Source organism: Hemibagrus wyckioides, linkage group LG05 (genome assembly GCF_019097595.1).
Source record: "Hemibagrus wyckioides isolate EC202008001 linkage group LG05, SWU_Hwy_1.0, whole genome shotgun sequence".
Taxonomy (NCBI): Eukaryota; Metazoa; Chordata; class Actinopteri; order Siluriformes; family Bagridae; genus Hemibagrus; species Hemibagrus wyckioides.
Window position 1 is genome coordinate 21,234,871 of NC_080714.1, and position 14,860 is coordinate 21,249,730.

A 14,860-nucleotide genomic window follows, 5' to 3' on the forward strand; every position below is an offset into this window, starting at 1 on the left:
ATAGAGCCTATTATGTCATAACTGGTTCGGAATTCCGGTAAATTGCTATAATAACATAAGGAGAAAACATTGCAGCAAGAGAATAGCCGGAGGAGTCATCAGTCTACAGGCCTCTAATTAACAATGCTCAAGATCACATTTTGGTGCAATATAATATGGCAGTTGTGGCTTGAAGTCTGAACCGAAGCCTAACAATGATGTCCAAACCCACGCAGTCGACATTAAGAAGTTGTTTATACCCCAAGCCATAAAGTGTAATTTGGCTTTGAATTTGGAGTGGAGGAAACCCCTTTATGTTGAGTCTGGGATGATAATTAAGAATGTAGATGGCGGTGGTTTGTAGTTAGGTGTATAAAATGGAGTTAATCCTCATAGAAAATACTTAAATGAACAATTAGACTTTCTGTTCTTTCTGTATTTTGTTTTTTAATAAATGTTTTGTGGTGGATTAGGTGATGCATTGTTAATGTGCATTAAAATTGAATGAACATTGATTTGGCATAAAGCAGGGATAAAACATGACAAAGCACGCTATTAGAGGAAACTAATCAATAATGGGGTGATATGTTTGCATCTCAGGGTGAATCAGCATTACTGTACTGTTATCGCATTGAAGGTGATTTTTTTTTTTTCTCCCCAATAACAGCACGGCCTGAAGTGTCTCATTTTTCTTATGCCAATAACTTTTATCTGGTTAATGTTACATTTAATGTTGTGGAACATCTGCAAAACAAATTAGTTCCTGCTATCAGTTAAGCTTTAGTAGCTATAAACAGTTGCTTCCTCACTTTTGAAGTTAATAAGACAAGAAAATAGAGCTTATTACAGAGAAATCATAAAGCACAGAGTTGTCCGGCCTTAGATTTTTTCATTTAACTTAACCTCTGATTGTTACATATCACTAAGACTGGTGATTTCTTCCATAATGCATGGACTTATAGATGCAGTAAATTCATCACATTAAAGATTGCACCATTTTCTTTGTTAAAAAAAACAAAATACAGCTTTTGTTTTGTTTTGTTTTGTGTTTTGTTTTGTTTTGTTTTGTTTTGTTTTGTTTTGTTTTGTTTTGTTTTGTTTTGTTTTGTTTTGTTTTGTTTTGTTTTGCCTTAGATATCTAAGTTACAGGGTGGTATGGTGGCTTAGTGGTTAGCACGTTCGCCTCACACCTCCAGCATCCTGGGTTTGAGTCTCGCTCCTGCTCAGTGTGTGTGTGTGTGTGTGTGTGTGTGTGTGTGTGTGTGTGTGTGTGTGTGTGTGTGTGTGTGTGTGTGTGTGTGTGTGTGTGTGTGTGTGTGTAGTTTACATGTTCTCCCCGCTTGGTTGGTTTCCTCCCACAGTCCAAAGACTAGGCTGATTGGAGTCTCTAAATTGCCCGTAGTGTGTGTGTGTGTGCGCCCTGCGATGGGTTGGCACTGCGTCCAGGGTGTATTCTGGCTATCATGCTAATGCTATAATTATAAAAAGCCATCCAACAACCCAGGTTCTTTGCATCTGCCATACAAATCCATCCCAATGCTAAAATATTAGAACAAGTGCAATAATATAAGTTTTTGATTTGAATTGCATCTGGTACTACAGTCAGAGCTGCTGTTATAGAAACTTAATCAGCACCTTTTAACTTATCTGAATAATTTATTTTCTGTACAAAATGTGGGCAGAGATACTGTATATTTTCAAAATGCAGCAGAAAACCTTGAAGGCCAAGAAACTGACGCTGCGAATGAATTCGAATCAAAGCATTCAGCTGAGAAGCAAGAGAGGGTAATTAACATTAAAGGGAAAAAGCCTTCATCACTTCTGCAAATTGTGTGAATAATAACCGTAAAGATCATGCAATCTGCTGAAAGCGTTGGAGAGCTTAGTTTTTCAGACAGTGTGAAAATAGAGAGAAAAAGCTTTGAGGGGCTGCTTTCTGAGTGCAGTGACGTAGAAGCAGCAGGTAGCGTAACATATCTACACTGACAGCACTATGGGGTGTGAGGAACACAGTCCCGCCGACATGTTGCTGCAATACCTGTAATATGAGTGAAATCCTTGCTTTGAATCTGCACCACCTGTGAATCGGTCATGTCCTTCTGACACTGTGTTGTGGTTTTCAAACAGCTCTATACGTGTCTCGTACGTTACTGTGCTCTCATATATGCACTCCTCTGGCATTTACTGCAATTTACATATTTACATTTTCTTTATCTGGCAAAGGCTTTCATTCAAAGCGATTTACATCTGAGGCGGGATCAAATGCAAGCATATAGATCCTTGAAATGTCAACAGGGGGCACGTTTTCACCTCTAAGCACACGTGTATATACAATTCAAACAAAGCTTTAACGTGCTAGTTCTTAGAAATGCTAGGCAGTAAAAGCAGATCGGTATTTTTTATTCCCAAACCACCATGTTTTTTGTAAACAATTTCTATCAAATAATGAACAGATTAAAATGTGCTGTTAAAATTGCAGGCATCTGAGAACTTGCTATGAATTAACCTAAAGCCTACCATTTTTAGTCGATCAGCAGTTGTTGTGATGATTTAATGCTAATTTAATCGTAGCTGTTAATGACCTGGAGAGTTTCCAACAGCTTTCATGGCGTCCAGTGATAATCACATCAGCGAAGTAACAAAATGGCAAACGCTGGCTATTTTAAATCCATCTCCAAACCAAACCAAGCAGCTGGGTTTGAACAGTTGTAATTGCTACCACATCCCTAAGACAATAACATCTTCAAATAATAACAACAAAATGTTCTGTTAAAATGGTAAAGAAAAAGTTCAAAAGCCATTATTGGGGAAAGAAAACACATGGAATCTGAAGTTGAAGACTGACCTAACGTGTTTATAAATGCTCTCATGATTCGCGAGATCAAAATGGAATGTTATGCTGTCAGTACAAGCAATATATTTAGCAAAATCCCAACATTTCAACATTCCCAACACTATTAACATTGACAGTGAGGCATGCTAGCCTCATAGAGAGGCTTTGTATCAGCAGTTCAGACAAATGGGCAAATAATGTTTGGATCCAGATGTGCAAAGCTGATCTAATTAATATAGAAAGACTGGATCAGAGCTGTAATTACAGACAAAGGTGTTTCTACCAAGTGTTGTTATATTGAATTAACTGCATGTGTGAATTTTCTTTTTTTTTTAGACAGGGTTATCATACTGTGAAAATGTCAAACCATCTTAAAGTAGTGTAAATGAAATGAGTCAATTAGTCAAATTCAATTAATCCTCTGTGATTACTCTGTCTTTTTTTCTTTTTCTTTTTAGAAAGCTCTTATTTACCACCTGTTTGGATGGTGAGTTCTGAATTGGAGAGCTGAACACTTTTCCGTCTATCTGCCTGCAGCTCTTTTCCTGTTTCTAAAGCATGAAATGTCTTATTGTCGCATTTCAAGTCTTCCCCTCCTCAGGAGTGTTGGAGAGGCTCAGAAAGACATGCCGCCTTTAGTGCTGGATATTTTGGAACAGAATATGATAAAACATGATGAGACTCAATTTCTAGTCTCTGTCCTTTGTCTGCAAGATGGAGTTTTGAAACCCTGAAATTCTTTTGATCATATTTTACGAATATTCACTTTCCCATGGCCTGAGGTTCAGGCTTTGATGTCTCAAGCAACCTTTTCCTTCGTATATTTGTGGATGAAATTTCAAGTGTGGAAGTAATATTTTATTCTCAGACCATGTTATCTTTTCTTTTCTTTTTTTTATTTAACAGGCAATAGATAATGGAGAGCTTTCTCTTTTTTTCCTAACAGTAAACTGAACCCTCACTGCTTTCTTAAGCAGCAGTGTAAAGTGCTGGAAAGAGCAAAGAAAAGCCTGAAGCTGTTCTTCACTTCTCAATTTCTGTCTGTAGTGTTATAGTGAACGCTGAGGAATGGAGGTATTTTAAAGACATGGCAAAGACGTGCACGCCGTTGGAGGTGGAGATGTTTCACATGAAGGAGGACAGCTCCACACCTCAGGTGTATTTGCGGCCCAGAGAGAGCATCCACATCCCTCTCAAGTACCAAAGCTTTGTCTCTGGGCATGCCCTGCTTTCTCAGGTAAACTTTCTCTCACGAAGCATGAACTGTTTTCTTGTGACTTTCACCAAAATGCCCTGAACCTTGTTTTTATATGTTGTTTATTGCTGATGCTGGACACTGACTTTAGGCTTCGAGTCCGCTGCAGTGTCTGAATTTCTTCACAATTCACCATAGAGTCTACTATTATAGGTTCAGCCATTTTTCTAAATTGCCCATGTTACAGTAAACCACCATATGAATAACCACCAAACTGAAACAATTAAAACGCAAGTCATGTGGCGCAACCATGGATGAAGAAATATACAAAAAATCATGAATCTTTTGCAGATCTATAAAATTTGTGATGTATTTTTATATTGTATTTGTTATTTAAGACACTGCTATTGTGCAAATTATAGTGGAAATTTGCAACTTATGTGATAAATCCTGATTTGTTCCTGATTTCCTTTCGCAGTAAGCTCCAGCAGGCAGCTCTTAACTCCATATCTCTGTGCTTATAGAGCAGCTGTCTGACTAGTAGCTAACAGAAACAGGAAATTGCATCATTCTAATTGGCTGTTTGTGTTTGTCATGGCAGCACCTAGTGTCCAATAAAATGTGATTCAATAAAGCAATGCTTTTTTTTTTTTTTGTTAAAAAAAAGTTTGTTCTTAAACAGTATAGTTCTAGAGCCAATAGGTTATTAGTGTTAGGCATTAGAATATGTTGAATATTTAAAATGTTTACCCCGACTGCCTACTCTTAATTTATTCTGTTGCTTTCTTGAGCATCAGAGAATGTTTGCATGTTTCGTAATATTTGTATAGATACTTAACCCACAGTATTAAGAACCAGCAGTGTATAAACTTTTAAACTAGTTCAACTGTGCAAATTATTTTGTCTTGTGGTCGATACGTATAGATGAAATATCTTACTGAGGGCAGTGATGACTAAAAGAACAAAATGCATTTTTATGATCCCTCTTAGTTATTCATTTATTTATTTTTTAACTACTTAACACTTGTAACAATTCCTGACCTCAACTATAGTAAGGTAAATAATCACCAAGCAATTTCATGTACTGTGTGCAGTTGACTAACGGCCTGTGTGTTGATGTTTTAGGATTCGAAGACTTCGAATAGTCTACATTTTGCTCAACCCCAGCAGTCTAATACAGTGATGGCTAAATCCATCAAGGTAAGATTATTCATCCTTGTTACCTCTATCAGCGTCATGCACTTTTCTTCAAGATATTTCTGCATGACCTTTCTGCAGTGTATGAAAGGAAAAGTAATATGATGTAGCCTTTATGTATCAGATAAATGGGAGCTTCTTTGAATGAATACATATATCTTTAATGACTGTAACAAACCTTTACAAGTAGTGCACAATGTACTTGGATATCACCACTAATTGATTTCCTGATTGCTAACCAAACCTGAGCACAGTGTTCCATGGGAATTGGAAGAAAGATCTTAAATAAAAAACACTACAGTTCAGGACACAGTTATTGTTATTATTATTATTATTATTATTATTATTATTATTATTATTATTATTATTATTATCATTATTATTATTATTATTATTATTATCATTATTATTATTATTATTATTATTATTATTATTATTATTATTTTGTTGTTGTTTTTCTTGTTATTGTTTATTTTATTTATTTATTTATTTTATTATTGTTTTTTATTATGTTGATTTTATTTATTTATTTATTTATTTATTTATTTATTTATTTGTGCATGCTACTGCTTTGCACATCACAGTTCATGTATACTTAAAATAGAATCTAGATTCTGTCTTGGAAATCTTGAATATTTTCACAAGTTCCTGCCCTCCCACTGAATGCAGGTAAATTTCATAACTGACATATAACTTGTTCAGGTAACCTTTTATTGCTTCTCATATAAAAAAATAAAAATAAAATAAATAAATAAATAAATAAATAAATAAAACGCACAAGCTCACAGGCCACACTTTGCCAGTGTTGTTATGATTGACACGGGAGAAAATAATGCCATCCCACCCACCCAGACAGCATGGCCAATTTTGTTCTCTTGGACCGCTGGCAATAAGATGAATAGGAATCTCTGGACAATAGAATGAACATGTTCCTTTTGCCCCACACAGGAGCAGCATGAATAAACATTTCCGTATGTTTTTCTTGTTCTTCTGCTGTTTGTTTCGTACAGTCTGTTACTCTTATGTGTTGGCCAAATGTCACAGCATGCACTTGGTGTGAAATAAACAAGTTAAATAGGAAAATTGATTAAAACTGTACCCTGCACCCTGTACTCTACCTTAATGTTAGGAAAATTGGGGTCCTTTAATGAAAAGTGAAAAGCAAGACATTTACCCAGTGTTGTAGAAATAAAGTACAATTTAGAGCTAGTAAAATTGGCCTCAAAATTTTTATCCTAAGTAGCTCTTGAGCTTCACGACTAATTAAAAGCCCTGAAATATCCTTGAAGTGCAATTGCAAACTTAATTGCAATTGCATGCTTAAGTTTGTACACAGGTTCAACCATGGGCCCGATTTCTCACCTCCAGAAGCCAGTTCCTAGAACCAAAGATCAGTCCTTGGAACCTGACCAGACCTTGAAACTAATTCTCTTTTACACTTTTAATCATTGGTATACAGATCCTTTTTGGGTTTATTTTCCTCCTTTATTTCAACTATATTTCATTCATCTCTACTGTATGTTAGCTGTCATACCACATACCACTAAACTCTCAGAAATGTTCCTGTTCCTGATGCCTGTTTAATGACTTGGTTGTGTGCTTCTACAGTGGGCTGCAAGGATTTTTAACAGGCGTGATGAAATCAATTCTGATGTATATTCGATACTCAAGCACAAACACACACACCACACACACACACACAAACACACACACACTAAGGGCCACTATTCAGAGTTGAGTTTCATGCACATAGTGAGGAGTTAATACTGAAACTGTGCACGTTGGCATTCAGACAAGAACTGGACACTGGATGAGTCAGCACCCTTATTAAATTATCTCAAAGATCTCAAAATGTTATGAACAGCTCTTACTTCAAGTGAGCCGTAAGCACAGCAGATGATTGCCTGGTCAGCTTATCCTTTTAAATAATTCAAAATAGCCTACACTCATCATCAACAACAAAATGTTCACATGCTGAATCAAATACTGTTTTCTAAGCTGTTACATAATGAGGCTGGATGCCATGTTGTTAAATTAAACTAGGACTATTCATAAAGCAATATATTGACAATATACTACAGGCTATTAGATGTTTATTTGAATGCTTGCCATCTCCCCATTCATATATCACCGTATTAACCTTATTTATTCTTCATTTGTAAATTGTTTATTGATTTCATGTTAAGCTCTACTACATTTGACCACAACAAAAGCTATTTACTTTTTCTCTCCATATTTTCTATTCAAGCTGGCAACCTCAGAGGCCTGAACTACATGCAGGTCAGGTTAATAATCTGAATGTGATGCCTGGGAAATCAACATATTCACTGAATGCAAGAGGCTTTTCTTTTATAAACATTGGTGTAACATTTGAACTTATTTTATTGTCCGAAAGAGAAGTAACCTGCAATTGGAATGTTTTATGCTTTGTGGCTTCAAAAGGCCAATGCTAGGTCAAATTTGATTTTATGTTTCACATTTAATTAGGGCAAAAATGGCTCGCAGTACATAAGCGGTCGTCGAATTGTTGGTCGAAAAACGTGGTTTAAAGGAACAAAAAATGAGCAGATGTTCAGGGCAGGTAACAGTTAGAAGGCTGTGGAAGGTACATTTTCAAAACAACAGCCCCTCTGAGATATTTTATGTTTCATAGAAATCAAAGAGCCAAATCCTCCAAATTTTCCAGAACAGCTCTCTTTACCTGGGTAGTGTGTATGCTTTAAAATCATAAAGTATGCAGGGTGTCTCCAGAGGAACGTCAGAGCATGTGAGCAGAAAACAACTCAGCAGCACTCAGCAGGTTGGTTAGGCACAGTTCTCTTGGCTATGTTTGGATGTCATGCTCAAGTACTCTCTATATTCCTGGCTCTTGGCCATGCATTTCAGCAGAAGAAGTACTTTTCTGGGCAATTTATAATTTGTGTGTAACCTTAGAAATGGGAGCTGACTCGTTCAAATGGATTTCTGTTACCATAATAAATTGGAGCTGATTTGATTGGGCAGTTTGAATCAGAGAGTCGTGTGTGTGTGTGTACAAGTGTGCGACTTTGCAGAAAGCGTGCCACTGACAGAGTGATGTCTCAGTCCTCAAGTGACCATGTCAGACTTTGTGTGTATGCGCATGCTTCTGCAGTTTTGCCTTCAGGCTTGAGCTGCCATATGAAGCCTAGAGAGACTTACCCTTTAAGGCCCTGCTGACACATGCAGACATTCTCACACACTTCACTTCATAGTCTGATGCTCAGTCAGGGTCAACTGTTGCACTCTAAGTGACACCACCTCGGGTCATGTGCAAAAGTGTCAGTGCAACTCTAGAGCTGACAACACACTTAACACACATGTTCAGTGAGGGATATCACACTTGATCAAGCTCTGGGGTGTCAAAGACACAGCCGGCGATGACCAAATGATGCTCATTAGTTGTCATGTGGTTTGTAATTCATTCGAAAGATTCACTTGGCATTGGACTCGGTGCTTAGCCTGTTACTTAATAAACATGAGAAAGTGTGTGTTGCAGTAATTTCATCACATCTGATTGTGTTCTTAGACAAAATTTATTATTTAATATATTATTAATAGGCAATTCTTCTATTTGCTACCAATAAGATTTTAGTTGCTAAGCAACATTTTTTTTGATGCAGAGCATATATCAGGCATTTTGCAGCTTCTTTGATCATGCCTCATCCAATTATATTGTAGACCTGACACTGTTTATTTTCTAAAATGAGTTTGACACCAATGATCTAGCTTCAGCTTGCAGCTGGACTTACCAAACATACATTATTCCAATTATCTGACAACACGAGCCACGTTTCCTACAAGACTATTTAACCCTCAAGGTCTCATTGAGGCATTTTCCTCTTAGAACAACTTAAAACGCACACACCCACACATACACACGTTATTAACATGAACATCAAGCTTGAAGGACCTTTTTGAACCCATGTCTATAGATTATGTAAATATTATGTACATATGCTTAGATTTAGCTAGTAAACACTTGAGCCTGAATATATGTTCAGCAGCTGAAGTTCTTATAAATCTAGACTCGTTCTATAGCTATAGGATCCTTTTTTTTCTATAATGTACTCAAAATATTATGCAAGAGATAATGATCTAATCATCTTTATATTCTTTCAGGAAGCTGAATACCTGTTTTATCAATTAAATGAACGCAGCATCCACATATATTAAAGAGAAAAAACATAGATCATTTCAAATTGTTAAGATAAAAATCCACATCTTTTCCAGATTGTATGTTATGGAAAAGTAATGGAATAAATGGTTCCTGGACCTCATCTTTCATTCTTAGATCATTGAAGTCAGGTCTCAGAAAAAACTTTATTATTATACTTTATATGTTTACACACACAAGGAATTTGACTTGGCCAATGCAATAAATAAATAATGTGTAAAAAAATAATCTTTTTAGTACATATAGCAGCTTATCAGTTACTATGTTAGCGTGTGCTTTAGGGTGCAGCCTTAGTCGCTCTTGAAATATGATTTTAAATTTGATATATAATAATCAAATGCTAATAAAATAATAAAACCCCAATTAGAAAAACAAATGGTTCGGTAAAAGTTCGGAATCTTTACTTGTGAACAGTCTGTATTTATCGAGTCATAATAAAACCCCTTCTTCTGCTTATTAACTTACATTTAGTTTTAAGTGAATGTGCTCTCTGCTCTTTTTGACAGATATTTCTGTGAGCTATGACAGAAATGATTGATTTAACATGCCTCTTGTTATTTCTGGCTATTAAGTGTGACTTCAGAGTGTTGAGGCTTTAGTGTGTCAGTTGCGGGCAATTCTATCACAGCAGCAACACTTCACTGCGATTCCTCCAACAGAGGTGATAAAATATGCCCACATAAGCCATTTTGCATTTCTAAATACGAAACTCTGTTTGGCTGGAGCGGCCGAGAAGAGCCGGTAGGAAAAAAAAATGAAGAAGGTGATCTATGTAAGGAAAAAAAATTGGACTCTGTCGCAAACCAGAGTCACTGTTAAAATCGGGTTATGATCTGAAAATAGCATGATTCTTATAACACCGTGACAGGCATTATTACATATTCATGCATCAAAGAACAGCACATTGTGCTATTCAACCATTTACAGTTGCATTCATTGTTAATGGAACGTCTAGGAGACACGCTGGGTCCTGTCATTTCGCTGTCTCATTCGTGAAGTTGATAAGGCAAAAAAAAAGTTTGTCATGTAGCTGAGAAACTTCAAATCAGCTCTTGTGACGATTCTACCACAGGGGAAAAACTTCCTCACACTGGAGTCTCCTCCCATAAATGTCAACTAACTATCTCCTAATAGAAATAACAATCGTCTAACAGAACACTTCCTACGAATGAAAAGAAGTTTGTTAAATAACATCTACTTTTAGGCTTAGATTATGTGGACTGTGCCTGTGAATCTGTCACAATAAAAACGCCGACATAGAAGAGCAAGCACTTTTAAGGAGTTGGAAAGCATCTGTGCTCTGAAGACATGCGGAGATTTCATCCTCATGGCTGCATGAGATGGAAAAGAGAGATGAAGATGTCTTTATTTGTCACGTATACGTTACAGCACATCGCATATCCTCTCCTTGAAGGGTTGGGGTCAGAGCACAGGGTCAGTCATGATGCAGCACCAATGGAGCAGGAAGGGTTAAGAGCATTGCTCAACGGTGGCAGCTTGGTGGTGCTGGGGCTTGAACCGCGATCTTCCAATCAACAACCCAGAGCCTTAGCCACTTGAGCTACCACCACTCCTGTTTTGATTGATTGATTGGTCTTGTCGTTTTTGTTATAATTAGTGAATAAGTATTAAATGTTCTCCTCCAGAGGTTAGTTTCAGCCCTGTTCTGCTTCCACTCGTTGCACAGGTGTTTTTCCGAGCAGCAGACAGTCAGCCACTGGCCATCTGCCAAGTGAGAGTGGAGCCTACTCCCCACATCGTCGACCAGACCTTTCGCTTCTATCAGCCCGAGCTCTCCTTCTTTAAGAAAGCCATCCGGCTGCCTCCTGCTGAACCCGGCACACCAGGTGTTGCTCATTATCAGCCTTACAACTGTTCCAACACACACACACCTTCTTTCTTTGTTGCTTTCACTCTCTGTTTCTGTTTCTGTCACGTACACATTTACACAGTGCTGTTCCTTTTTGCCATTACTGATATAAAGACCACATTTGTCTCCTATTTCTCTCTCTCACACACACACACACACACACTCTCACACACAGATGCTGGTTCCAGGCTCCAGGTGCGCTGCAGCGACCCCAATGTGATCTGCCACGTCATCGCCACGGTAAGCCAATCACATTGCAGCTCTCAGACTAATCACCCAACCCGGAACTGAGACTGAGAGGAAACGCTTTATTAATTCACCAATATTTGGCGCACTAATGATGTTCATTAAAACCGCTATGCTGAAATGGCTTGTTCTTGTATTATTTTAATTGGTGAGTAAATCAGTCCAATAAATAAGCTGATTATTATGTTTTAATGCACTACAGCCTCCGGGAGAACCTCAAGACATTTATCTGAAAGTGCCAGGGGCTCCCAGTCCACAGATTAAGACATTTGTCATCAGCGTGTTCAAGTATGTGGCGTTTCTCTTCGGCTCTGTGTGCCCGTGTGTGTGTATGTGGATACTGTATACTCATGTGTGTGAGTGGGCATGACTGCGTGTAGCTGCTGCATCCTTGATTAATCCCTGCTTGTGTGATTAATGTCATTTTGCTTAATCAAGGTTTCTCATTTACTGTCTGATTGCATCATGTTGCAATATTCATTTATTCATCACAGCCAGAGTCAGATGTTTCCCAGTCAGGGAAATGGGATAAACAGCATCATGACACGCTGTAAAAGAAAATCATGTCTGCTGTTCATCGGTCACTAAAGAATTCAGTGCGTTAACGGAAATACAAACCAATTACATTCATGCAGTTAATTAACTAGTTTGTTCTTGATGTGTACACTGAAGTCAAAATACATTTTTAATAACCGTGATGACATTTCGAGAGTCCTAAGCTGAAATATGTTTGTCTTTTGCATGTTTCTCAAGCATATATAAAGTCTGGGTAGTCTGCAAGTAGACAAAAATGGATAAAAATGTTTATAAAAACAAATTTTTGTTAGTCCTAATATCAGATTTAAGAACCTTTTGTTAAGATGCTTAGCAATCAAAGTGTAGTGTTCCATGGTGGAATAAATGTTTATTGAGATTATTTTCCATGATAAATGTCATTATTTATTGAATGCTGGTTTTCAACATGGGTAAAGAGGTTTTCAGCACGCCACTTAGCACTGTTCTTAAGAACATGTTAACTGAGCCATGATAAAATCAGTGTAACATATGCGCTTGCATGGATTATTGCTTTATAAAGATTCCAGTCATACTCTGAGTGTGATGCACAAGCGTCACAAAAATTATGACAGTATCTGATTAGCTTTATGTCTGTTTCACTTCGGCAAATAGCTTTCCAACAACTTGATCAAAGCGTGACATTCACCGTGGGAGAAAATCACACTTAGCTAGCCAGGGTTTAGGCGTCTTTACACAATCCTGATTACAGTGTTTTTGTTAAACTTACTTCCTAATCAATGTATTCTACCCTGAAAGCTAGGCAGTGAGAAAAAGTAAATACCCCTTTGATTGTACGCACAGTATTTCTGATATTATTGAAGTACACTGTCAAAGTACAAAGCTTTTTGAACATCATCCTCCAGATGATACGTATAGTTTTGTCCATATACTTTTGGCTATGCAGTGTATGTTATAGGCTCGTTTGTTTTTTAGGAGCCAACAATGAAAGCTGACAGTTGTCTGTTTGTCGTATATATTCTAATATATGTATTATCATATTATATGTTCTTTTCTTAAATGCAATTAGAACTTTGCATGAAAAAGTACACATCAACCAAAATTAGCACCATAATCATTAAAGACAACATGATTGTATAACAATAACAAATATTTTAATTTAAGGTGATTTAATATCAGTCAGGGTGAGACGTACCTTTATTTTGGAAGACAAAAAGATCTGCCAAACAATAAAGATTAACTATAATTATAAACTTGGATATTATAGTAATTAAAAATAATGTTATTATTAATTTCTAAGGCCATTAAGCCTGGGGATAAAGAGAATAAGCAGCATAATGAATAAATTATACATTTTTTGCTATATAATTAAAGCAAATATTTTTGGAAAATTGAATTCATTAATGGTTGATGGTAGATAGAAGGCTGTGTAGTGCTGTGGATAAATGAAATGTGTGTGTGTGTGTGTGGGCAGTGATCCCTGGCTGGCTTCTCCCACTCAAACATGGCAGGTGTACATGCATTACCTGCAAAAAATGGACATTAGCTGTGTGTGTGGAACGCTCAGCTGGCACTCCCTGGTACTGCGTGGCACACAGAGCATCCGCAAGGTCAAGTGCTACACTTCCCACCCTCTGGAGCTGCAGGTACACATGATGGGGTCAAAAGGGCTACAGCAAGTTGTGACTAGTTCTTTAGGGCTCTTTCCCTATTTATTTAGCACCAGATTAAAAGAAATCTGACATGAGAAAATCAAGAAACAACAGCAGTCCTTTATTCAGTGGGAATTTTTTAGGTTATGCTGATGTCATAGCACTTATCTTATCTTGCATCTGATTTATTTACATGCTTTCAATCAAGCCAGCATGAAGTTTGACATGAGATGAACTTAATCACTTTAATATACAAACAATAATCACTATAACAATCACTCGCTGAATTCATTTAGCCCTAATTACATTTTCCTGCTGTACAGAAACATAATTAACTCAATCTATAAATCCTAGCTTCTTTTTCTTCGTTTCTGTATTGTAATCCTATGCATCCATGGTTAATAAATTGGTCGTGTATACTCATTGAGCACTTTATTAGGAACACCTGTACACACTTTCATGCAGTTATTTTATTAGGCGATCGTGTGGCAGCAGCGTAATGCATAAAATCATGCAGATACGGCAGCAGCTTCGGGTCATGTTCACATTAACCATGGGAATGAGGGGAAAAATCGCGATCTCTGTGATTTTGACCGTGGCATGACTGTTGGTGCTAGGAGGACTGGTATTTCTATGTCTGATCTCCTATGATTTTGAACAGTTTAATCTAAAAACATCCAGTGAGCAGAAGAACGAATGATGAAAACGGCATGTTGGTGAGAGAGGTCAACAAACAATAGACAGACTGCTTTTCTTGGCGGTTTTGGAGCCATTAATACCAATCAATCATCACTAGAATGCCACAGTCTATCTGAGTATTGTGTAGCCCTTCATAACCACGATTCACAATCTTCTAATGGCTACTTTCAGCATGATGATGCGCCATGTCACAAAGCAAATGTCATCTCACACTAGTTTCCTGAGCATGACAATGAGGTCTTCCTAGTCACAGATCTGAATCCATTAAAACACCTTTGGGATGTTGAAGAACAGGAGAGTCACAACATGAAACTACTCCTGAAAAATCCGCAGGAATTGTGTGATTCTGGTGGAATCCATATAACAAAGAATTAGGGCTGTTTTGTGAACAAAGCGAGACCTGTACCCATTATATCAATAGTGTTCGGAATAAAGAGCTCTGAGAGTATATATATCCTCCTTAATTACAGCCAGCCAGACG

At 37.3% G+C, this 14,860-nt stretch overlaps 1 protein-coding gene across 2 annotated transcripts in view; it reads left to right on the top strand.

Annotated features, from left to right (window-relative positions):
• Positions 1-14,860, top strand: part of nphp4 (nephronophthisis 4) — a 189,503-nt gene that overhangs the window by 158,308 nt on the left and 16,335 nt on the right. For both annotated transcript variants that reach the window (XM_058390447.1, XM_058390446.1), the window contains 6 exons: positions 3,860-4,049; positions 5,133-5,207; positions 11,087-11,246; positions 11,445-11,509; positions 11,718-11,803; positions 13,503-13,674. In XM_058390447.1, coding sequence (XP_058246430.1) covers positions 3,860-4,049; positions 5,133-5,207; positions 11,087-11,246; positions 11,445-11,509; positions 11,718-11,803; positions 13,503-13,674 — 748 coding nt within the window. The remainder of the gene's footprint in view (positions 1-3,859; positions 4,050-5,132; positions 5,208-11,086; positions 11,247-11,444; positions 11,510-11,717; positions 11,804-13,502; positions 13,675-14,860) is intronic.